This window comes from Giraffa tippelskirchi, chromosome 6 (assembly GCF_054371585.1).
Source record: "Giraffa tippelskirchi isolate mGirTip1 chromosome 6, T2T-mGirTip1v1.2.pri, whole genome shotgun sequence".
NCBI classification, from domain to species: domain Eukaryota; kingdom Metazoa; phylum Chordata; class Mammalia; order Artiodactyla; family Giraffidae; genus Giraffa; species Giraffa tippelskirchi.
The window spans coordinates 106,500,614-106,527,093 of record NC_137280.1 but is presented as its reverse complement, the minus strand read 5'-3'; the positions used below and the strand labels follow the sequence as shown (position 1 = coordinate 106,527,093).

General features: G+C 41.6%; 1 protein-coding gene across 4 annotated transcripts in view; it reads left to right on the top strand.

Moving 5' to 3' along the window:
- Positions 1–26,480, top strand: part of SNX24 (sorting nexin 24) — a 196,196-nt gene that overhangs the window by 157,510 nt on the left and 12,206 nt on the right. The window contains exons 4-10 of one of the 4 annotated variants that reach the window (XR_014056392.1): positions 3,847–3,941; positions 5,683–5,715; positions 6,236–6,300; positions 10,457–10,520; positions 12,366–12,589; positions 15,348–15,495; positions 15,595–15,920. Coding sequence is in view for 2 of the 4 variants with exons in the window: in XM_081499033.1 (XP_081355159.1) it covers positions 3,847–3,941; positions 5,683–5,715; positions 6,236–6,300; positions 10,457–10,520; positions 11,122–11,155 (291 nt within the window). In the remaining 2 variants the exon portion in view is untranslated. Of the gene's footprint in view, positions 1–3,846; positions 3,942–5,682; positions 5,716–6,235; positions 6,301–10,456; positions 10,612–11,121; positions 12,009–12,365; positions 12,590–13,619; positions 14,129–15,347; positions 15,496–15,594; positions 15,929–16,782; positions 16,918–25,257; positions 25,421–26,057; positions 26,160–26,293; positions 26,433–26,480 lie in introns of those variants that run through there. The other 3 variants (XR_014056394.1, XM_081499033.1, XM_081499034.1) reach the window with 3 other exon arrangements.

Genomic DNA, 26,480 nt, shown 5'->3' with positions numbered 1-26,480 from the left:
GTGTGCCCAGCAGTGCTGCTCCACACCCGAGCTGAGAGGAGGCATCCTTGGCGCGGCTGTCAGAGGGCTGTTGGACCCCCTACCACTGGCAGCACAATTACATATGTGTGTGTATGTTTCAGCAAGCAAGATTCTCAGCTTTCATCATTTTCAAGGGGATCCACGAATCGCGGAGGACTAAGAAGTTTTGCTAAATAGACAATAATCCAAACCTCCAAAACTAATGAAATAGATTGTTGAGAACTGATACAGCAAAAAAAATTCAAAGAAAACAGAATTAACATTTATTGAATGCTAATTCTGCCAGAGACTCTTGGAGACATCACCTAATCCTTACAATGACCTTTAGGGTAGGCAGAGGAGATGCTCAAACCCAGGTCTTGGTCTAAATCTACATATTCCAGCTACACAACTTACCTCTATAAAGAATGAAAATGACTAGCCATTGAAGATCAATCAGAAATAAAGATAAGCAAGCTAAAACAACAGGGAAATATGATTTGATACTTAAAATGTAATTTTTATATATATAATAGAAAGTGAAAGTGAAGTCGCTCAGTCAGGTCCGACTCTTTGTGACCCCATGGACTGTAGCCCACCAAGCGCCTCCATCCATGGGATATATATATATTAATTAAGAGCTTACCTAGTGAATTGTTCTGGTGATCTAGACGAGACTGGGGTCCCAAGCATGTGGAATGGCCCCAGATGCAACATCAAGAAGCAGTGGTTCTTCTTGAGCAGCAGCTTTCTGAGAAACTGAGGAAGATTTAAATGAAATAGGTCATGAGGCCCTTCTTCACTGATGGGTCTCTCATGGAATGAGGTCATGTGTTTCTGAGCCAAATGATTTGATTGAGCTCAGTTTCTCTTCTGCATCTCTGTACTAACTGATGACAGTCATTTCACTTATACATATTTTATTAAATTAGTTAAGTTCTACTCTATTCTATCTCTGGACTTAGGTATTATTTTCTTACAAGACTTCTTAGCAGAGTTTAGGGAATACTCCCTCCACATATCTGAATGCTTAACTAATTGCCCAGTGCTGCTTTCTTACAACTGTAAATCCTGAAATCCACATTGGTCATTGTTTTATGGAAAATATTATTTGAGACTATTCAGCTTCCCTGGTGGCTCAGATTGGTAAAGAATCTGCCTGCAATGTGGGAGACCTGGGTTTGATCCCTGGGTCAGGAAGATGCCCTGGAGGAGGGCATGGCAACCCACTCCAGTATTCTTGCCTGGAGAATCCCCACGAACAGAGGAGCCTGGTGGGCTACAGTCCGTGGGGTCACGAAGAGTCAGACACAACCGAGCCACTAAGCACAGCACAGTGAATATTTAAATAAAATGCTCACAAATTTATAAAGTCTTCTCTATTCTTTTTCCCCCGGTATATCTGACCTAAAACAGTGTGACCATCTATTTGGAGTACTCTGTTCGGGGAGGGTGAGCAGGATTAATTCCTGTCTTGGTGTTGCAGTGTAAACAGCTTTTTGCCTGTCTTTTGTCATTAATGATCATGCTGTAGATGTACCCAGTGCATTGTAAGCCAATCTGTCAAGGCAAATAAACAATTCACCTTGTTAAAATTCCCTAAATCTTGCATTAATAAAACGAAAGTAACCCCCTGAACACTCAGGAGATGTCTTCCCGCATACTACAGTGATGGATGACGTGTCTAAAGATCCTGGAAATTAAGTAGTTCAGGTCATTAAAAGTGTCCCACACTTGTTATTGATTTAATTTATTTTAAAAGGTGGGGGTGGAGATAAGAATGGTTACCCCCTCCCCTGTTTTGTTTTTTTTTTTTTATCTGAAAGCTACTACTTGTTCACATAATTAAAACTATCGCCAGGGTGAAGAGCTCTGTGTTTGTTACAACATGAAGCTTTATTATTCAAATAAGTATATCATCTTCTTAGATATCTACAAACAAGTAGATAATCATTGCATCTTGTATTATGGCAGAAATTCCTTAGAACTGCACATGTATCATGATTCCTGAAATCTTTCATTTCTGGGCACTGAAATAATTACCTTCTGGGTACCCCCCAAAATGTCCTCAGTTAGATAAAAATTTAGATGAAGGTCAAATGAATTGAAGGAAACTAACGGAAATAGTAATAGAAGTATACCTCTGAATAAAGGACTTGTTTTTTTTTTTTCTCTCCATTTTGTCAATTTTTCTACTTTATAATCAAGAAAAGAGTGGACATTTGAGAAAGATGAATGGATGGATGAGCGGGTGAGGGAAAGGATGGATGTAAAAGTATTCAGAGGGTGCAGACCCTGTGTCACTATATTCTAAGGCAAGTTTAAGTTATGTGTGTTTGTATTTACTTGTTTATCACCAGTTTTCTACACCAGTCCACACTCCACTGGACATGTAATATTCATTGTCATATCCCAGTGCCTAACATAATAGGTGCTCAGTAAATATTTGTCTAATGAGTAAAGTATTACCCCCAATACCTATTTTTTCCTCTCTTTTCCATTGCTTAAGCTTCAGGGAGTACAGTGGGCTGTGTAAGGAATAGTAAGAGCCCCAGACAAGCTTAGTTATTCAGTTGATGACTCTCCAGGGACTGAGCAGCAGGAGAGTTGAGCACTAGTATCAAGCAGAGATCAGTCTGCTAGCGCTGGTGACCTCTGTGGTAGCTCTTTCCATTTATGTGTCCTGAACTGAGTAACAGAATTCCAAAACGTGAGAAATGGGGCAGCTCCAGATATAAATCATAACTAAAAACAATACATTATGTAGAATTATGTGTTTACAAGATACATGCAGTTTGATCTTACTTTTGTCATTCGTTACATACCTTTTGCATCACCTTGTATAGCTGTTCCTGATCAGCTATGTGAGTGACATTTCACCATCAATTCTCATTGTTTTTTAAACAGTGTATGTATTAGGGTGAAAAAAAAAAGCCATGGTAAATTACAAAAAATGGCCCTTAAAATAGTTATATTAATTTTAGAAACTGTTGCACAATGTTTGATGCTTTTTCCATGGTCTTTGTTTTTTTTTAAAAAAAAAAGCAGGGGAGGGAGGTGTAATCATTTCTCTGGCAGACCCTTTCAAAAATAAATATATATGAAAATGCACTCTTACAGTTCTCTATTTGATCCCTCCTGGAAATTGCATAATTTGGGTATCTGAGAACTGACATAGTTATGCCATTATGGCAGCTATTTAGCAGAGCTCCCTAAATGGAAGAACTCTATAGATTTTTTTTTTCGGTATATACACTGATTTACACTTAGTGGTAAAATTGTTACTGACCCTTTAAGTGGCTCTGTCCAAATAGCAATAAATGTCAGTTGATCCTGTTGCTGAAATAGGTAATAGGTAAAAGATCTTGACTAAATCTTCCAGTTTAAAAAACCATGTATAGCATTTCCTAAACAATTGTGGTCTCTTATAGATACACACAGTCAAACCGTTTCATCACTAAATAAAGAAAACTTGATCAAACTGTCTTAGCAGTATTGTTGGTGTTCCCAGGTTTTGAAGTACTCTGGATTAGAACCTCCTTGAAGGCAGGGAACTGTGTCTACCTGGTACCCAGCTGTCTTGCCCCCTAGTCAGCATCTAAAGTATAGAAAATGCTCTGTAAATGCTGGTTGGGTGAAGGAATAGATAAAATGGAGCATTTACTGACACTGAATAGCATGTGTATTGGCCTGAATTCTTGGTGGGTGAAATAGGGACCACTCTCATTTCATTTTTGAGTAATAATGCTGGTAAGAACTTTGATGGATGGTTATGACTTTTCAGAATAGTTTATTTGATTAATTGTCTAGCAAACTTCACTTTCTAATTGTTTTCTGCTTTCACAGGCTGTCATTCTGGAAAATGAAGAACTTCCCAAGCTGTTTCTTGATTTCCTAAATGTGCGACATTTGCCCTCTCTACCAAAGACAGAGAGTTGTGGGTAAGAGTTGTTGTTGTTTACCTATTGGACATGTAGCTTAAATTACTTTGCAGTCACTTATTGGCCTAACAAATAACCCTAATGATGCCAGAAGGGCCAGCCTGGGCACACCCATTCTTCTGGCTTGGGACAGCACTCGCTCGCCCCCTACTCGGAGTCAAAGGAATTGCTCTTGAGTCCTCATCTCCATATTGTGGCCAAGGGACCAACTAACTCGGGTTCAGACTTGAAGAATTGACTTTTTAAATTATTTGGTTACAAGGAATGATGTTACATGATGGGAATTATGACTCTCAATAGCCTGTTCAAGAACTTATATGTTTATTTGTGAGCTTCCCTGGTGGCTCAGCTGGTAAAGAATCTGCCTGCAATACAGGCAGCTCGATTCTTGGATCGGGAAGATCCCCTGGAGAAAGGATAGGCTACCCATTCCTGTATTTTTGGACTTCCCTGGTGGCTCAGATCATAAAAAAATCCGCCTGAAATGCGGGAGACCTGGGTGCGATCCTTGGGTTGGGAAGATTCCCTGAAGGAGGGCATGGCAACCCACTCCAGTATTCTTGCCTGGAGAATCCCCATGGACAGAGGAGCCTGGCGGGCTATGGTGCATGGGGTCACAAAGAGTCGGACACGACTGAGTAACTAAGCACAGCACATGTTTATTTGTGGATACCTGGGCAAAGTCTATATCCCCTCGACACATTTATTCATGTAAGTTTAAAGCTGTAAATGATCTTAAAAATGATTTTACCCAATTCCCTTCATTTTATAGTTGAGCAAACTGAGCCACAGAAATAAAATGCCTTTCCCCATATCTCCTGCCTTGTAGCTGGCAGAGCCCAGGCCTCTGGCATAAACTCATTCACTGCCTCCCTGCTGCCTCCCTCAAGAACTTCTGAATGCAGAGCTGCATATCCTAATCTCTCTCTACCAAGAAACCAGACATTTGATATCATCAGCAATTGGGAAAAGTTCTTCCAAAGAGTTAACTCTGAACCAAGCCACTCATTCAGCTCTGGGCACCTGTGATGATCTGACCTCCAAAGGCCATCAGCAACACCCCTGACATATTAGATCTATTCACTCAGAACTCCATCATCACAGACTCTCTGCAGGTCCAAGTTGGGGAGAGTGTTGGATCCATTTTCTTGCTGTCTCCAGACCTGCCTGAAGGACCCACCCTAGCTACAAGATGTTTAAGCTAACCACACCCAAAAGCATGTTAAACCCAAGCCATCTGCCAGTTGAGAGGCCACTAAGACCTGTCACAGCTCCCTCACTGGCAGCGTTCACTTAGGGCCACTTTTCAGTCACCTCAGAACAAGAACCATATACCCCACTCACCAAATCACGTACATGGCCAGTGTGTTCCTGTTTCAACTTGGTGCATTTGCTGGGACGTTGGGCTTCATGTGTGGTTATGTATTTTTAAGAAGTAGTGAGAATGAAGTGAGTGAAGTCTTTTCGCCATTATATAAGTCCAAAAGCAAAACTGTAGGATTTTTGAGTGATCTTCTTCAGGAAAACTGAAATACGAGAATATTACCATCTTAGGATTCATTAGGAGGAGGCATCAGCCATGCTGATGACATATTCACAGTCACAACTCTGTGAAAATACCAAAGTCTCTTTTTCAAAAAGTCTGCCAATTTAGAGCTCTAAGAATACTAGCTATATCTTCCTTTGTTAGCATAAGTACTGACCCAGCTTTTATCATCTTCTTCTTTTCAAAAAAATTTAGATCTTTTGACGAGACAGAATCTGAAGAGTCAAGGTAAGAACAAATACCAGTCAATCAGGAGTTATACAAACCGAGAATAGGACTGTGGTTTTGTTAAATGTTTCATTACCATCATCTAATTGTTTCAAGTCAAGATTTTCTTGAAAATCTTTGGTAGAAAATTCATTTTAAAAAGACAGATCTTTGATGGGAAGTTGCAGAAGTAGCCAGTTCTATTTAAGGGCAGAGGAATAAAACCCTACATTATTTCATACATGAAATAAGAATACTGTTTCATCAATAGTCGTACTACAAGATTTCAAAAAATAAAACACTTTGCATCAGTGATTTACTGTGTATCTGCTTCCGATTCCACAAAGACATGAATGGAAGATGAGCGCGCTGCTGGTGGTTTGTTCCTCCAGCTCTGCTTGCTATTATTCACCCGCACCGTTAGATACATAAACCTTGAGATGTCCCCGCACAGCAGTTTGATCCCCTCAAAGCTAGTTTGTAGTGTTTTCTGTTTACCGTCGTCCCCTGATGCTGACATGCCTGTTCTTGACCTTTCCAGCAAACTGTCCCACCAGCCGGTGCTGCTGTTCCTCAGGGATCCATACGTCTTGCCTGCAGCCAGCGGTAATCAAACCTGTCATCTGCTAACAGCTCTTTACTGATCTGACCCTGCACCACATAAACCACGTTTTTAATACAGGTCTAACAGAGTGACATTGGTCCAGGGCTTAATAATCTGCCAATAAACCAGTGCTCTTGGTGTAAGAGACATTCAGAATTTTAATTGGGGCAGGCCTTTCAGGAGGAAATGTAATTTTTCTTTCTCTCTCTCCAGGCTGTTTTGAATTAGAGTGATAAGGGGGTAAAGGTATTAATTTGGGGAATGGTGTTATTTTGGACTATGCCAGTTTTTATCCAGATGCTAGGGTTTGAATCCAAGGCCCTGGTCTTTTTTTTTTTTTTTAATGCTTCTTTCCCAAAGCTGTGTATATACATGGCATGTGTCTCCACTTCCATTTAGATTACAGCATCTTTGACAGTAAAATATACCTTTTTAAAGATTGTATGTTTAAGTATAAGGGATTAATTTAAGTGTAATGCCGTATTCTAGCCCAAGTCCTTTCTTTGTGCCAAGAAATTTAAATTATTCAGAGTCTCTCTCAAAGTGTTCTGATATTCAGCTCTTTGTGAGTGTATTCTCAGCCATTGTCTCATTTAATTTCCTTAACCACCTTAGGAAATTGGCAGGGAAGGTATCATCATTGGATCTTGAAAAAAGTAGATCTCAGGGAGGTCCCTGACTTGCCTGGTTTCACAGGTCTGGGGGGTGGATCTCTTTTTGCCTAATCTCTCCTTCTGTGCTCTCTGCATATAGTGGATTTGCAGCCTTTGTTTCTGCGAGTAACCAAATATCATAGCAGCTAAAGAGCAATAGATGGATTATCTGTGGACACCTTTGCTACATTCTGGCAATAAAACCTTATCCCCAGCAAGAGAGAAGGGACTGTTCTCTTGTGCTCAAGTCAGCCACTTGCTGTCCATTTAAAGAAGCCTTTCTCGGACACAGCCCCGCTCTGTGGAGGGACCATTCTAGAAGAAAGCTGCCTTTTGTCATACGACTGTATACACATATGGTCTTGTAATAGTATTTTCCCTATAAAATTCTTTCAGTGAGGAATAATTACCTTTCTTTAGCATTTGCTTCTAATGTGCACCAAATATGCCTGGTGTGTTAGGTCGATATTATGTTAACAAGATGTTACATTTAACAAATATTCATTGTGTAGCCTAGTCTAGAGTAAATGGGCAGTGATTTATAAAGTAGTCTTTCTAGCTTTTAATAATGGTTCCACAAGCACTCTCTCCAGGTATTGTTTCTGCTCAGATATTTTGTGCGTTTGACTGAAATTCCTAGAAAAGTGCAGAGAGTAGAGTGATCACCATGGACTAGAGTAGCCAGTTTGCTATCTAGAAGAGGGAAGATATTTTGTGGTCTTTGAACTCGATTCATCCAGGTTCTTAAGTAGCATGTGCTATGCACTTGGCTTGACCATGAAGAACGGCAGAACTTTCTGGGAAGGAGAATCAGGGGCAAGAGTCCGAAGCTGGAAAGAGTAATAAGTATGGATCGTTGGTAGAATGTTGATGTAGCAGAATGACTTGCACAGAAAGGGAATTCCTGCTTGAGAGTAAGTGAAAAGCATGAATTTGATGTAAAGGATGGAACCAGGTGTGAGAGAGCCAGTCACTAAATCTCCTTTCATGGAACTTTGGCTGGACCCGTGTCATAAATCAGATTCCTATTGTCTTAGAGGTATTATACTAGTGATGCATTCTTACAGTTCTTTAGCATTTGATTTAAAGATAAATGTTACTTGTGTCACATATTCACGTTGTATGGCTTCTTAACAAAATGTTGAGGTTACTTTTCCAGAGGATACAGAATCTGGAAATACTTTCACACAGACACTGAGACCCATAAAGTCAGAGGAGTGTCTGTCTTTAAAATTTTGGCAGTTAAGCACAGCCCTCTTCTAAAATGCTAAAAATAAAGCATTATTCTCTTAGCATGTGACTTTTGGCCTTTGTTTAGGTTTTTCTGGGGAATTCCTAATAACTCTTGTTCAGGTCCCCAGGGCCAGCTGTGTGACTACACTCAGTGGGCTTTCTCAGCCCTCCTCTTCCTTGACCTCTTGAGACCTCTTGACTTTAGCCACCAGTGACCACGTTCCCTGTCTTCAAACACCACCTCTCCTTGGATTTCCCACCTTTCTGCTCTTCTTCCTGGTTCTGGCAGCTCTCCTGAAGGCTCTCCTAGACTCTCTGTTCTTCTACTTTTACTTTCTTTGGAACACTCTCCTCCTTGCTGTGGCCTTGATGACCTTGAGTGTACAGCTGAGTCACAATATTATTTTTCCATCTGCACCCTCTCTGTGAGCCCCAGACTCGCGCCATGGTTGACATGGCCCTCCATGGGCTGGCCCTGGCTCGTGTTTCTGCCGGGGTGCCCTCACACACTCTGATCCAGCCACACTGCAGTTCTTCCTGGGTCCCGGATGCAGTGAACTCATTCCCCTCAGGGCACTTGCCATTTCTTCTTTCTCGAACCCTCTTCTCATTCTCACACATCATTGGCCTTCTCCTCTTTCAGGCCCAACTTCAGGGAGCCTTTGCTGATTCTCCTTTTGAGTAACTTCCAAGAGCCCCTCCACCCTGTTCACTATTTTTTTTTAAGCTTCACAATAAATGTTTCTAAAAATAAATGAAAACCGACAAAAATAACAACAAAACCTACCCTAAATCACATTCCTTCTCATCACCTCTCAGTGAGAAGCAAAGGCAAGGGCAGTTTTCTGAGTAACTCAAGTAGTTGTGGAGTAATTAATTGCTTATGTAGTAGAGATATTTTTAAACACATTTTGTTTGTTTATCCACTTATCTCCCTGACTAACATGTAAGTTCCATGGCTTAGGCAAGCACTGTTACTTATATCCCCAGTAGTTAGGCAGTGTTTGTTATGTCATAATAGCTGGTACTTACCCTGTGTCAAGTTCAGGTCCAAGCACTTTGTTTCATTCACCCGATTTTTACAGTGACCTCTTGGGTAGGTACTGTTGTGAAATCCTTCACTAGTCCCATCGAATCCTTCGCCACCTTGCTCCTGACTGCTGTCTGAATGTCAACCACAGACAATTTTTCAAAACGATTAATTTCTGTCTCATTTTGTTTAACCTCCCTCCATAGCTTCTCCTTGTTTTTCAGATAAAGCCAGATTTCCTGTCCCTTCTTAGCAGGCTTGAATTGTCCCCCTGCCCTCACTGAGGCCACTCCTCTTGCTACCCTAGCCTCCATGCGAGTCTCTGACCCCTCCACAGACTTCACACAGGTCTCACACCCCACCTGCCTCAGACTTCACAGCCGGTCAGCTCCCTCTCCCAAGCCCTCTCCTCTAAGAGCCTCTCTGTTCCCCTGATGAGGTCCAATGCCCTTGTAAGTGGTTTTATGTAGTGAGTCCTCTGTAAAGGTTGAATTAATAAGCGAACATACTTAGGGATCTCTTATTTTCCTCATATAATAACTATATTTATGTAAATCCTGGGTATAATTATGTGTAGATGTGATAGATTGTTTCCCTGTTCAATTTATCCGTTCATGTCTTACCTACTCTGATAACTGAAATGTGATACAACAGAAACTACACCTCTGAATTTCCTTTGTGTCTCCTATAAAAATGGAGCTGATTTTTCAAGTTTGACAAAGGGGGCCTTTTGTCAGAGATTGGTCCTTTTACATTAGGAAGACAGGCCCCTGTCCTCCTGCTCTCTAGAAACTACCATAATAGAACAAGCAGATTCAAGACACCTTGGGCTAAACACTGCCGTAAACAATGGAAAAACTGCCGCAAAGTATTCCCAGTAGAAATCTTGGAATTCTTTCAAGTATATTGAGATTTTGTTAGAAATTGAATTGCCAGTGTAATCTATCTTCCTTGTGAGAAAACATTCAGATAAAGAGCTGGGGCCTGGCAGCATTAACCGTTAGAACATCCCTTAAATCAATAAGCTACAAATCTAGCCGCGCATTCCTGCAGCTCGCAGTGGTCCCCTCAAGTGACTCGAGGCCAAAGCAGCATGTCTGATGTCACATCTGAAACAAGGGCGGACTGTATGGCGATGCACACTCCTAAGTTATGCCTAGGCCTTGCCTGGTTGTGTTCTGCAAAATGCATGTATGTTTCACTGATGTGCATAAGAAAAGCAGGTTTCCTTTTGTTTTTCAGATTTTCCAAATGTGGTTATTGAAGGAGTTCTCCATGGGATATTTTACCCTCATCTACAGCCCAGGTAGAAATCTTCCATGGCTAGAAGAAGCTGAAGCAGGTTTCAAAGTTGTAGTCAAGGAAATCGATACCTACCAAATTAACCTAAACTCTATGACATAACGGCTCTCTCGCTAGTGGTAAAATTCACAGTCCCAGCTTAATTCAGAGCAGGGACATTTCCATTAGAATGGTGCTTTTAAAAATAGAAACCGAATTGGGGCGGTGCTGAGGTTAAGGCCAAGTGTTTAAGAAGTAGAATGTAGCTGCCAATTTAGAAACCCCGGGAAAAGAAGACTAAAGAAGATCTTTGGGACCTCCAAGTATAGCAAAACAGTTCCTCTCCACTTCAGTCACACCATTTGCTAATTGAAAATCTTACCCTGAATCATTGTGAGACTGATCAGCTTTGGTAGCTTTTTCTGTTCAGATTCTATGACACACTAATCTTTTCATCGTGAGACTTTTTTCTCAGCCAGTGATAGATAACATTCTGAAATGCTGGCACCAGGAGAGCATTACAGAAACACACTGCTAAATGTGAGGAAGAACTAAACTGGAAATGAAATTATACTGACCATACTAGGGCATTTTAAAAATCATGGCATTTTTAATTTGCATTGCAGTGGAGTTGCATCATATGCAGGGATTCGCTTCTAATGTCAGCACATCAGATAGAATGGGGGTCTCACTATTACCCTTGAAAGCCCTTTAGAATGGTGCCATATTGGAAATCTCCATCCACCACAGCCAGTTTTTCCTCCAGTGTTGGAAGAGATAACTGTCGAAGATAACTGTTGAAGACCAATTAAAGTTGTTGGTGTTTGTTCAGGGACTATTTTGTAGAAGAAACACATGCCTTTAAACACTAGAATTATACTTAGCCTTGCAAGATGCTTGCCCTATAAAAGATAAATGTGAACTGACAGTGACTGAGGGAACACCAGATTGACAACACTCATCTTGGTTTGCTCAAGGGCATCCATTCATTGAAAAGGTGATATAATTGCCAGACTGATTGTTATTTTCCTTATTGCTTATCATTTCCTTTTCACTGACCTCATATATTGTATTAATATAAATTAAATGGGTTTATGATGCACCTCCACTGTACATCTTACAGACATTCAGATTTTGACTAATAAAGGATAAAAGCATATATGCAGCCTGTATATGTGTGCTGTATTTGGGCATCTCCTTGAAAACTAATTAATAGCTAGCCTATTTATGATTATTAGCTTAATAAGCTTCTGTATAGGAGAAGAATATTTAAGTTCAAAACTAATAAGTAAATCATGGTTTTTGACTAAGCTCTAAACATACAGATTTAAAGCTTGCTGTAAACTCTTGAGGATGCATTTATGCTAGATGTGTGACAACATGGGAAAGAAAGTAAGAACTGAATAATCAAGTGTCATCAACCAAAAATGACTGAAGAGTCAAATGTTGGAGATATTTTTTAAATGTTTTTGTTACTAGCTATTTTGAGTTAAATAAAAATGAAGAACCCAAAGTATTTGACTATGTCTTCTACTGCCAGGATCTTACTGGAGACACAAACCGTGTCTTTTGTTTTTACACACATGCACACACACAAACCTTCTCTTATATTCACGTAAACATTTATTTCTAATCCAACAAGGTAAGAGTTCAATTACCTCACCTATTAAGCCAGTAGATATGCATTAAATAATTTATTTGCCAAGATAGTAAGAATTTTTTTAAAAAGTAAAGATCAACCGTCCCTGGTGACACACTACTGAAGGAATCTTTTGTGAGAATTAAAATCTTTTTTAGTGATGACTTTCATTTTTAATTTAATTTAAATGTTTACTATGTCATTTCATATTTCATTTCAATTCCATTACAGGAAATAGAAACCGCAACTACAGTAGGTGTTTTAAGCAGAATGGAATCATAAGAAACAGTGCTTACAGAATCTTTTAGAAGGATGCAGGGCATGACCTCCTGGTGGGCCTCTAGGCACAATTTCCAGAATGCCTCAGCCATTTCCAGTACCCTCCTGCCAGGGGAGCTACAATCTCTGTCTTAAGGAATTCGGGGAGCGGAGAGGCTGCTATGGAAGGTATTGAGGTAAAAAACAGCACATGTAGTTGTGATCCAGGGATCAGCACCTAGATTCAGGAGGTATCTGTTACCACCATAACTGCCTCACTGCAGCACCCAGGAAGCTGGTGACTGGGCACAAGAAGAAGTGTCCAGCAGTCACCACCTACACCGCAGTTGCCTCTCAACACTCATGGCCTTGCTTGTCAGCAGCCACAGCACAAAGCAGCAGGAAGATGGTATTCACCCACTTCCGTCTTCTTGTCTGTAGCTCATGAAAGCACGTGCAATTGGCAGAACCTTCCTTTTGATCCCCAGCTTCAAGGGAGTCTGGGAAGGAGTTGGAACTTCCTGGTCTCAGCAGCTCAGAAATGCATGTTGGCAAGAGGATGGAATGTATTTCCACAGTCAAAATTTTAATAAGAGCATATAAAAAGATAAATAAAAAGAAAAACCTTCTCCCATCCTGTCTCCTCGATTTCCAGTTGCCTTCCTAGAGACACCACTATACTTGGTTTATGCGTGTACGTTCAGAAATTCTCATCCACGTGCAAGCAAATACTGTATATTTAGTGTACATATATTCTTCTGTTTCTCCACTTTTATAAGATAAGGATTTTTCAAATCATGGATTCATAGCCAATAAAGAAGAGTACAGGGAAGAAAAGAGAATAAAGGAAAAGTAGCCCTCTTACCACTTAAGCCAGGATATAGAGACAGCCCTCACACTCCCGCATCCCCCAGTTCTTGGATTTGGTGCTTTGCTTGGGGCTGGTCTCAGAATGGTTCCCCCCCGCCCATTACTGTTTTATGCAGAGACTTTCTCAGACCTAACCTCTGCCATCTGGCCAGTTTGCATATGGCAGCCCTGATATCCTTTCTCTTGGTGTCCTTCCTCCTCTCCCCCATTTCAAACAGCAGGCTGTGCATACAATCCCAATAGCACTGTGACCATCACCACGTGGTAAATTCTTCAGTCTTTTCACTTTGAAAAGTGTGTAAGTCTTATGATCACAGTTTAGTAACAACAAAGGGCTTTTATCTCATTTGTCAACTTGGTCAATTGATAATGGCTGTCTAAAGTGCTCAGGTAAGGATTCTGACTCACCAACCAGAGTGGATACTATCCAAAACAAGCAGAAAATAACAAGTGTCAGCAAGGATGCAGAGACTTGGAAACCCTTATACATTGCTAGTAGGAATGTAAAACGGTGCAAACTCTGTGGAAAATAGTATGGCAGTTCTTTAAAAAATTAAAATTACCATATGATCTAGCAATTCCGCTTCTGGATATATATACCAAAAAAAAAGTGAAAGCAGGTACTTGAACAATTATTTCTGCAACCAAAAATGAGTTTCACAATAACCAAAAGGTGGAAGCAACCCAAGTGTCCACTGATGAATGAATGGATAAAATGTGGTCTATACATACAGTGGATTATTCAGCCTTAAAAAGGAAGGAAATTCTGACACCTGCTACAACATGGATAAATCTTGAAGACATTATGCTAACTGAAGTCAGCCAGTCACGAAAGGACAACTGCTGTATGATTCCACTTATTTGAGGTACCTAGAAGAGTCAAACTCCTAGAAACAGAAAATAGAGTGGTGGTTGCCAGGGGCTGGGGGTAGGGAGAGATGGGGAGTCAGTCGGTTTCAGTTGGGGAAGGTAAAGTTCTGAAGATGGATGGTGATGGTGGTCGTTGCACAGTGGTATGAATACACTTAATGCCACCATAAAAAAAAATGATTAAAACAGTAAATTTTATGTCATGTGTTTACCACAGTTTTTTTAGAATAGGCTCAGTGAGTAAGGGTGTGGCAACCAATTAGTGATATTTGTCAAGGGTGCTATTCTCATATCCCTGGTAACCTATGAGATTCTAAAAACAATAGTTCTGAACCAGAGATGTGCATCAGAATCACCTAAAACAATCAGTAAATCGGGGAGGTGGGAGGTGGGGGTCTGTCCGTAGGTACTTAGAGAAAACTTCCCATTTGATTTCTGACACATACTTAGGTTAGGAACCACTGTTTGATGCTTTGAGAGTGTGAGATGGTTTATGAACTCCCCTTTTTTGGTGATTATTGACTTCCCTACCTCCTATAGAATCTGCTATGAAACAAACGAAGATTTAACTCTCCTAGTATTGCATGTAGCCATGGGGTGGAGGGGCTTATCTCTGTTCATTCTGGCTGCAGTAACAGAAATAGCATAGACTGGGTGGCTTATAAACAACAAATATTTATTTCTCTCAGTTCTGAACTCTGGGTAGTACGAGATCAGGGCACATGTGGTATCTAGTAAGGGACTCTGTGTACTTACATGGTGGGAAAGTTACCAGGGATCTCTCTGGGCCCTCTTTCACAAGGGCACTAATCCCTAATCACCTCCCAAAGGCCCCACCTCTAAACATCACTTAAGGAATTTGATTTCAGCATATTAATTTGGGGGAGTGGGTGTGGACCCACTCAGTCTATAGCAGGATTCTTTGAAGAAGCAGAGAAGATGACAGACAAGTTTGGGTAGTGGTCTCAATTGACACCATATAATGAATATGTATATTCATTTATTCATCCATTCTTTAAATGCAATTACAGCATGGTGTTAAGGTATCTAAAGAATAAAGACATAATCCTTGTTTTTGAGAATTTTTAGCCATTTATGAGGGAGTATCTTTCCATTTAACTGAATTGGGTATAAAGTTCAGTGATTAAAACTATCTTCTCCAGTCTTTCTAACTCAGCTTTGAAATGATCATTTTTCATCTCGGCTTTGTTTCAGTTTTCATCCTTGATGATAATGATAGATTTCGAATTCAGCAGCAGAAACCCAGGAAAGTAACAGTAACTCAAAACAGAAAATTCTGCAACATTTGTGTTTTCTGTCCATGAAGATGCAGAGTGATGGTGTGGATTCCCAGGGTGAAGAGGTGTTTATTTTTGTGTGGGAGGGAGGAGGGCGCATTGAAATGTTAAGTCTTTGGAGTACACATAGTTGACTAAAGAAAAACTTTGTTTTATATTCTCAGAGTATAATTGTAAATCCGACCTATAAGATGTGAAACATTTTCAGTCTTCTTTTACTTGAACATCAGCCGTGGTGCCATCAACAGTGTCTCCAGCTCTGATCATCTCTTCCCTTAGAGGCTCTTATGTACTGAGCACCTCCGGGTGTCACCCGTTGTGATACTCCGGCTTTTCATACTTGATCTCATTATAACTTGACACAGCTTTTACAAGCTTTTAGAGAAGAAGAAACTGAAGATCAGAGAGATTAGTAAGTAACTAACACGATAAAGCGCTAACCTGGGCTAAATTCTGTCCGTGGATTATCCCATAAAAGCCTTCCAGCATCTTCCTGAGGTACGTGTTCCTATTTTTCCATTCTACAGTGAAAAAAATGAAGGCTAGAAAGGCACGATAGCTTGACTAAGGCCACCAGGTTATAAAAGGGATCAAGATTTGCCCTGATCATCCACAAAATTCGGGCTCACTCTCTCCCCCATCAGTCTCCCATTAGAACTGTTTTTTTAAAAAACTGTTTTTTAAAAAACTGTAATGTGCATTTTTGAATCACATATGAATACTTAAGTCAGAAAAGTATTGTGACAGTTGCTCGTGTTTCTACCCTACGTTATAAATCAGAGTGCTTTTCCATCTCCCTTGATTAAACCAAGGGAGTGCTCTTGGTTTAATGAGTGCTCTGTGCTCTCAGCTGCAGCATCCTCTTAGGCCTCTCTCTTTCCACTTTCACTGTAGTCTATCCTTCACACAAGAGCCAGAGCCATCTTTTTGACATGTCCATCAGGTCATGTCACTCACTTGCTCAAAATTATCCAGTCACTTCCATCCCCACTTAAAATGGAAACTCCTACCACCCTCTCCAAGTTCCCCACCCTCCTCTTCCTGATACTTATCTCACCAGTGACACTAGCCTTTCTGTTCCCAGGACTTGCCAACCTTGGTTCTCGCTCAAGCCCTTGGACCCTGCTAGTCTCTCCCTGAAACACTCTTATCAGAAGGCTGGCCCACTCTCACCTATTAGGTCTCAGTTTAGATCTTATGTAGCACCCCAATTCACACCTTGCCCCCTTCTCTCAGAGCACACTGGTACCATCTTCATCTGTTTATTTGTTGAATGTCTTTCTCCCCAGGAAAGCTAGGGAGAGCTGCATGAGGGCAGGGGCAGCATCTGACTTTTTTACCCTGTTTCTCAGTGCAGAGAGAGATGGGTAGATCCCAGAACCACTGCTGAAGGAGTAGGTGGCCAGCAGCCTGTGTTCCTATCCCATCACCCAGCTCAGAGCTGGCTATGTGTGCGTCACAGAAAGGCCTTCAGAAATGTCTGTGGCGTAAGTAAATGACCTTGACCTTGCAGTCAGGATTTGCTAACATCTTCCCAGAATCATTTGCATGATTATTCATTACCTCCTGTTTGTTCTAAAACAGTGGTTTTCTACACTTTGCTCACCAATTTGATACAAGTTCTAATGGCTCAAATGATTTCTTAAATGTCTATCCTTTACACGTGCATTACTAAGCTAATTCAGTGATTAAAAACCATGGTTTTGTGACATCTCAGGGCAGTGGTTTTCGAAGTTCAGACCTTGGATCAGCAGCATCAGCATCACCTAAGAACTTGTTAGAAGTACACATTCTCAGGCCCTTCCCTGGACACTTGGAGAGTGGGACCCAGAAATCTAACAAGCCTTCCAGGTGATTCTGATGTGCACTAAAGTTTGCGAGCCACAACCTTTCAGGCTGCGTATTTTTTTCAATGCTTAAACTTTTTTTTTTTTAATTGAAAAAACTGCAATACTTCTAGGAGGAGCAGGCACAAAATCAGACAATGCCAGATGGTCACTACAAAAGGCTGATGACACCTTTAAGACACCAGCCCATTAGCAGCTTAACAAAACCAAAAAGGTATTTTAAATGTAGTAAAAGATAAGAGATACCTTACACTTAGAAACTATTTTCTTTTACATGAGCTTTTATATCTTGGTATCATCATTTTTTTCATCACATAAGACATCATGATGTTGTTCTAAAAATGTGATATTTTTAAGTGTGAATCTGAGTAAACTAGAATCCTTGACTTCATGGAATTTATAGAATAATGTGATATTAGAAGGATAAATAACCCCCAAAATGTGTCAATGTGAAGTGTGTTACATGCTATAAAGGAAAAATAAAGAGGTTTACTTATGTGCAGGGAAGATATCTAATTTAGGTTGGGGTGGGTCAGGAACTTTCTCTGAGGTAGTGACATTGAAGTAGAGACATAAGGATGTTAAGAGGCATTAGCTGACAAGAATTGGGGGTGGGGGGACAGTGTCGCAGAGACATCAGCAGGTTCCAAAGCCCAAATGAGCAGAGAGCATCAGTGAAGGTCCCCAAGGAAAGGTGGTGAGTTAGAAAGATAGTGAGGGGCTGGGGCTGGATCCCACAGGGCCCTCCTTGTGATGTGGAGGAGTTTGGTTTACAGCCTATGTGCCATGGGAAACAACTGACTGGTGTTACACAGGAGGGATGTTTTATTTTATTTTATTCAGCTTTATTGAGGTATAATTGATAGACAATGATTTGTTTTGGTTTTTTATACCATTTTTCTTGATCAGGCAGTGAAATTTTTAAAAATAGGAACTTTAAAAAATCCTTCAAACAACTCGCAAGCATCAGCAAGCAATATGTAATTTAGAATAAGGTATATGATATATCACACTTGATCTGATTTATTCTTAAAAGCTCATTCTGGCCACCTGTGGAGAATGGACTGACTGGACAGGTGCAGGATCAGAAGCAGAGAAACTGTTAGGGGGCCACTTGAATAACTTGGATGAGAGGTGGCCTACTTTAGGGGGGTGGCTGTGGAGAGGGTGAGACGGATATTCAATATGTATCAAAGAGCTAACCATGAACTTGCTGATAGGCATGGATGTGGAAGGTAAAAGGAGGGGAGAAAGAAGTTGATAAGGGTGGGTTGGTTGGAATAATTGGTTGGATGATAGTGCCTTTCATTGATTGGATCTTGGAATGGGAGGTTGGGACCTGCTTTAGATTGAACATTTGGGTCCCCCACCTGACCCAAGGGCTTCCTTGGTGGCTCAGATGGTAAAGAATCTGCCTGCAATGCAAGAGACACGAGTTCAATCCCTGGGTTGGGAAAATCCCCTGGAAGAGGGCATGGCAATCTACTCCAGTATTCCTGCCTGGAGAATTCCATGGACAGAGGAGCCTGATGAGCTACAGTCCATGGAGTTGCAAAGAGTCAGACACAACTGAGTGACTAACACCTCCACTCAAATTCATATGTTGAAACCTAGTCCCCAGTATGATGGTATTTGGGAATGAGGCTTTAGAAGGTGATCAGTTCTCAAGTGTGGGGAATTCACTTGTCTCTTTTACCATGTGAGGACACATCAAAAAGATGGCAGTCTAGGAGCCAGCAAGAGGGCATTTGCCAGACTCTAAATCTGCTGGTGCCTGCATCTTGGATCCCAGTCTCCAAAATGGTGAGAAATAGGCATGTGTTGTTTATAAGCCCCGCACCTCCCACCGGTCCATGATGTTTTGTTGTAGCAGCCTGAATTAACATAGGACCCCTATCTCCAGGGAGCCCCAGGTTCCTGGATAAATCCTCTGCCAGGTCTTGGTGGCTCCTGGTTTTCTGGTTAGTGTCTGCCCAAGCATGGAAGCAAAACTAGATGCAACATTGATTCAGTGGCAGAAGGAAACTGAGCTAGATTTTCCTCATTGTGGTGATAGATTTATGGTGATAACCTATCTCTAACTTCATGCCTGGTTCACAAGGGTCAGGAATATGCTCCAAAGCAGGAACAAAGCCAAGCACAGAGAGCAGACCCGTGACTTTGACCACGAAGGACTTCCTGTTGCTGCCTAACTGGGTTTACACATGGTGAGTGGTATGATTGTGCAGTTTTCTCAATGAGCCACATAAATGGCCGAACAAATGAGGATTCAAGTGAAAGGTTCCCAAAGTGGACACCATGACTTCCCAACACAGTACCTACAACTTAAGAGAGAGTGGTTTCTCATTGCTTCTCAGGTCAAATCCACTGTGCTTAGCAGAGGACTTGGCTTCACCAACTGCCAGCAGCTTGGCTCGCTCATGACCAAGGCATGTCACCCAAGCCAACTCCCACCCACCACAGGCACTACCACTGAAGGCTCACCACCATCTGGGGCTCTCCCCTTACTGCTTGACACCCATGTCACTTTTGCCAATCTATTTCTGTCATGCCCTTCTAACCTCAATTCAGAAAATAAAGAGGAAAAACATTTTTTTTATTTTACATAACAGCCTTTGTAAAAGAGTAGAAGCAGTCCAAAGACAAATACCAGTGTTGAACAATCTTTCTTAGTCCTGGGTGGGTGGGTGTTAGTCACTCAGTCGTGTCCAACTCTTTGTGACCCCATGGACTGTAGCCCGCCAGGCTCCTCTGTCCATGGACTTCTTCAGGCAAGAGTATTGAAGTGGGTTGCCATTTCCTTCTCCAAGGGATCTTCCCAACCCAGGAATCAAACCCGGCTCTGCAACAATGCGGGCAGACTCTTTACCAATTGAGCCACCAGGGAAGCTCAACTCTTTCTAGTTCTGAAAGAATTTAAATACCTCTTAATAGTATAATTATAGGTGTATTCTTTTTGGTTACCATTTCTCATCATTCTTGTTGAGCATCAATTATACATGAGACACTGCCTGGGGGGAGACAAGGAGTGTGGTCTAATCTTTGACCAAGAGCAACTTCTGGTCCAAGGAGGAGACAGGAGATGTCCAGGAAGTTAACTGCTAGAACAAGGTGTGAGGAAGTCTCCAGTGAAGGCTCACCAGAGGAGGGAGCCCAGGAGGATGTGTCGGGGAGTAGGAGGGGTGTGACAGGCTCTCCAGGCAGAGAGAGCAGCTTATACAAGCCTGGAGGCGGTTTAAAAGTTCTGGGGTCTTTATAAGAGAGCTGTACTTCAGCATGGCAGGGATAAATCAAGTCTTGACTTTTCTCTGCTCCAAGCTGACCAGTTCTTACTCCTCTCCTCAAGACATTCTGTGTCAGTGTAGGTCCTGGTGTTTAGAGAAAGCATAGGAAGCAGACCTGTCTATTGTGTCCAGATTGGAAGGAAAAGCTTCAAGTTTTCAAATTGAGATATCCAAATGACAGGATATAATATTTATCACTTAAGACAGATGATGACCTTAGTTTTAATAGCACTATAAAGGCCCAGTATGCTTCAGGAAAAAAGTCCTTCACACCCTCTGAACTGTGGAAACTTCAGTTCAGTTCAATTGCTCAGTCGTGTCCGACTCTTTGCGACCCCATGAATCGCAGCACGCCAGGCCTCCCTGTCCATCACCAACTCCCAGAGTTTACCCAAACCCATGTCCATCGAGTCGGTGATGCCATCCAACCATCTCATCCTCTGTTGTCCCCTTCTCCTCCTGCCCCCAATCCTTCCCAGCATCAGGATCTTTTCAAATGAGTCAACCCTTCACATGAGGTGGCCAAAGTATTGGAGTTTCAGCTTCAACATCAGTCCTTCCAATGAACACCCAGGACTGATGTCCTTTAGGATGGACTGGTTGGATCTTCTTGCAGTCCAAGGGACTCTCAAGAGTCTTCTCCAACACCACAGTTCAAAACATTGATTCTTTGGTGCTCAGCTTTCTTCACCCTCCAACTCTCACATCCATACATGACTACTGAAAAAACCATAGCCTTGATTAGATGGACCTTTGTTGGCAAAGTAATGTCTCTGCTTTTAAATATGCTATCTAAGTTGGTCATAACCTTCCTTCCAAGGAGTAAGTGTCTTTTAATTTCATGGCTGCAATCACCATCAGCAGTGATTTTGGAGCCCAAAAAAATAAAATCTGACACTGTTTCCACTGTTTCCCCATCTATTTCCCATGAAGTGATGGGACCAGATGCCATGATCTTAGTTTTCTGAACATTGAGCTTTAAGCCAACTTCATTACTCTTCTCTTTCACTTTCATCAAGAGGCTCTTTAGTTCTTCTTCGCTTTCTGCCACAAGGGTGGTGTCATCTGCATATCTGAGGTTATTGATATTTCTCCCAGCAATCTTGATTCCAGCTTGTGTTTCTTCCAGCCCAGCATTTCTCATGATGTACTCTGCATATAATTTAAATAAGCAGGGTGACAATATACAGCCTTGACGTACTCCTTTTCCTATTTGGAACCAGTCTGTTGTTCCCATGTCCAGTTCTAACTGTTGCTTCCTGACCTGCATACAGGTTTCTCAAGAGATAGGTCAGATGGTCTGGTATTCCCATCTCTTTCAGAATTTTCCACATTTTATTGTGATCCACACAGTCAAAGGCTTTGGCATAGTCAATAAAGCAGAAATAGATGTTTTTCTGGAACTCTCTTGCTTTTTCGATGATCCAGTGGATGTTGGCAATTTGATCTCTAGTTCCTCTGCCTTTTCTAAAACCAGCTTGAACATCTGGAAGTTCACGGTTCACGTATTGCTGAAGCCTGGCTTGGAGAATTTTGAGCATAACTTTACTAACGTGTGAGATGAGTGCAATTGTGCGGTAGTTTGAGCATTCTTTGGCATTGCCTTTCTTTGGGATTGAAATGAAAACTGACCTTTTCCAGTCCTGTGGCCACTGCTGAGTTTTCCAGATTTGCTGGCATATTGAGTGCAGCACTTTCACAGCATCATCTTTTAGGATTTAAAATAGCTCAACTGGAATTCCATCACCTCCACTAGCTCTGTTCATAGTGATGCTTTCTAAGGCCCACTTGAATTCACATTCCAGGATGTCTGGCTCTAGGTGAGTGATCACACTATCGTGATTATCTGGGTCGTGAAGATCTTTTTTGTACAGTTCTTCTGTGTATTCTTGCCACCTCTTCTTAATATCTTCTGCTTTGGTTAGGTCCATACCATTTCTGTCCTTTATCAAGCCCATCTTTGCATGAAATATTCCCTTGGTATCTCTAATTTTCTTGAAGAAATCTCTAGTCTCTTGAAGAGATCTCTAGATCTCCAGTGGAAACTTACATGATTCCTAATAAAAGTTTAGAAATAGGTAATAGAAGGGATATTGGCATGTTGAATCCTCTCTAAATCCTCCAAATTTGTGACTCCCAAGCATCCTGATGGAACTAGTGATGGGCTTACAATTCCATTTGTGGATTCCATAGTGTACTTTGTTTTGACTCTTACTGTGTGTCAGATGGGGCTTCCCTGGTGGCTCAGCGGTAAAGAATCCGCCTGCCAGCACAGGAGACTCAGATTCGATCACTGGGTTGGGAAGATCTGCTGGAGGAGGACATGGCAACCCACTGCAGTATTCTTGCCTGGAGAATCCCATGGACAGAAGAGCTGGCGGGCTATGGTCCATGGGGGCTGCACAGTCGGACACCACTGGGCATGTCAGGTAGCCTTTTCCACCCCCAGACAGGATTCCTGTGACTAGTTGCTCTGATTCTACAGCAGTGCCAGTTGTTTTTCCATCACTCTAGAATATCAGTAACTCGAGCAAATCTCCGAGTAGGTGATGTTATATTAATATCACACCTAACACTTAGACTTGGCCAAAATGAAGTCCACAAGATGAATTGCAGACTTCAGTAAAAGCAGTTATGTACTTAACAGCACCAAAATTTTCCATTACAAATACTGTTTTTACTTTTTCTTAATTAAAAAAAAAAAAGGAGCCTTGAGGGGGCTTTGAATTTCTAAGCCTTCCAGATCAAAGATTTCTTCAGCTGTCTGAATTATAGGAATGTTGAAAAACAAAACCAAATCCTTTTCCTGCTATAAAATCCTTGCCATATTTTTGTCTTTAAGTAACTCAAAACGGCTGAACTAAACAATGAGGTTGGTGAGTTCTGCAAATTCATCAGAAATAGAGTAGTCAATAATTTTGAAAGTGTCATTCTAATTAATCTGACCCAAGAATAAATTTTACAAAATTCTTATTTGATAATCCAGGAAATTGCTAAATAGCACTTAGAATAAAACAACTCATGGCTAAGGATGCCAAAACATTTTAAATTGTTTATTAAAGTCATTCAAGACTAAGTTGTAATAATTTGGGCATGGTGGTGGGAGCAGCCAGTGTAATTTTCCTGATTCTACTCACACCCTTAGCTACATTATGTGTCCTTTTAGCAGCACAAATGGCCAATGATGAGCTATTTCAAAAGCTCTTGCAGAAAGCATAGACTTTAATAAAGTAGTAGTTTACATGTAGTCATCAGTTTGCTAACGTTTTCAGTGTACAGCCTGACCCTCAGGATAAACAGCTTCTACCAGGGGGATAATGTTAACTCATTGGTCATCTGGTATAATAGACACCTTAACAGTTTATTCACTAGAGAAATCACATTATGCTCATAGTCATGAAAAAACTAGATGGCAAATACGGTAAAAAGGACATGTTCTTTGCACGGGGCAGTAGCAATGGCTTATGTGCTTTCTGACATTTGAAGACTTAAGGCAGTTTTTATGTAAAGAGGACTTTGATTCTAATTTCCTCCCAAGTTACCTCTAAAAATTTTTAATGTTTTTTCTAAGTAGTCTATAAAGAAATATAGAGAAAAGTTAGAAGACAAAAAAGTTAAAAAATTACAAGCAGAAAAGAGTTTTAAAAATCCCACCACTGGCCTTTGTTTTATGTCACTCTACATTTTGTTGATGTTGCTTTATGAGAATGTATTTACATAATTGAGATTGTGCTGCATACAGAATTTCTCCTTTTTTCCTTAAAAAGTATAGCATTAGTCTTCATGAATGCATGCTATTGCTTTACAACCATTTGGGGACATTCAAGTTGCTTCCAGTATTTTGCTATCATAAATAATGCTGTAATTTTTATCTTTATACATAAAACTTTTCCAATATTGCTGTGTTAGACAAAGGCTTTGGGTTGTAAGTCACAAGAAATCAATTCATCCTGGCTTAAGCAAATGAGGGAATGTAATAGGTTGGGTAACTGAAAAGCTGGGGGTGGAGATTGGCTTCAGGCATGGCTGGATTCAGAGACTGAGCAGCGTCTTCCAACATCTATCTTTCCATCTTCCCGTCCTGATTTCATTCTCACGCCTGCTCCTTCCCCGCTTCCCTTAGCTCTGCCCTGGTATTTCCCATAGAACTCTCACAGCTGAGGCTCACTAATATGGCTGGGGTCAAACACACGTCCCTGAGCCTGTCACTGGGGCCAGGGTACGGGAATGTTCCAGCTGGTCTACAGGACCTCCCCACCTCTCCCACCTGACTCTTCCACCACCCTCACTCTGCACACCTGGACCTTTGTTTCTGGAACTCTCTAGTCTGCCCTTCATCCAGGGCCACAGCTCTGGGCCCCTCTGCCTCGCTCACTCTACCCCAGTATCCCCATGGCTTGCCGTACCCTCACTCCCTTCAGGTCCTACCCAGAACTGCCCTGACCAACTCTTCACCCTCTAGTCACCCTCCTGGTCTGTTTCTCTTCATGGACGTATAACCACCTGATGTTGTTATATATTCACATGGTATGTATTCGAATTATTTGTCTCCTTCCAAGGGAACCATGAGGGCTGTTTGTTTGCAGCTCTCTCTAGCATCTAATACTTATCAAGTGAGTTAATGAATGAGTTTGCCAGACCAGGCAGGTACCTGTCTGAAGGGTCAGCACACCCTAAGGATAAGAAATGCCTTCAGGGATGATGTGATTCCTCAAAGAAAACCGGTGGCCATCTCCGGATCAAGGAGGACTGGATGCCAGACTGACCAAAACAGTGTCACGTTTTTAAGTTCAGATCACTTTCTACAGCAAGGTCCCAGGAGTGGAACGTCAATAGATACGAATGTTTTGAATTTCCAGGTATGTACTTTATAGCTTTGTCATTTAGTCAGTTATGTCTGACTCTGCGACCTCATGGACTGTAGCCCTCCAGGTTCCTCTGTCCATGGGATTTCCCAGCAAGAAATACTGGAGTGGGTTGCCATTTCCTTCTTCAGGGGATCTTCCCGACCCAGGGATTGAACCTGCATCTCCCTGCATTCTTTACCATCTGAGCCACCAGGAAAGCCCTCATACTTTAGCCTTCTGGTCCCATAACAATCCTCCTCATGGTAGGCAAAATAATCTTAAATGAAGATCTCATCATGCCCCCCACTTCTTAAGCCCAAGAGCTCTCCATTGTACTGGAAATAAAAGAAGAGCTGTGCCCTGGCCCCCCAGGCCCAGAATGCTCTGCACCCAGCCTTACTCTCTGAACCTCAGGCTACAGCACACTGGCTTGCTGTTCTGTCCTAGGCCCTCTCATTGCACCTCAGGATCCTCGTATTTTCTCCCCCACTGGCATGAAGGCCTATATCCCAGGTCTGGCCTGACAGCTACCGCTTCTGTCTCCTCCGAGCTCAGCTCAAATGTCCCCTCAGGAGGCCACCTGCACAGCACCTACCACCCACACCCCAGCCTCTCCAGAAAACCTGTTGTGTTCTCTCTACAGTATCAGCACCCTTTTATATGGCACCTCATTTAATCTGTCTTCATCACTAGAATGTCAATTCCATGATGCCTGTCACTGTCCACTGCTGTATTCCCACACTCAAAACTGGTATGTGGCATGTTAAAGGGATTTTAATGAATTTTTTTGGAAAAATAATGAAAAACTGCTTTTAGGAGGCTTGCAGCAATTAACACCCCCATCAGCCGTAGGAGTACTCATCATCTTATCTCTCACTGAAGCAGTTTTCTTAGAACAGTGCTCAAGAGATGGAATTCTGGGGGACCCTCACAGCTTGAGCCCTGCAGGAGAAGAAATGGGATCGTTCTGTGACACCTACCACTCCCATCTGAACAGGGATTAGGCACACTCTGGTACAGCCAGGTATGTTACAATAAGAGCCACCAATAGGATTTTATTTTCCCATCCAGT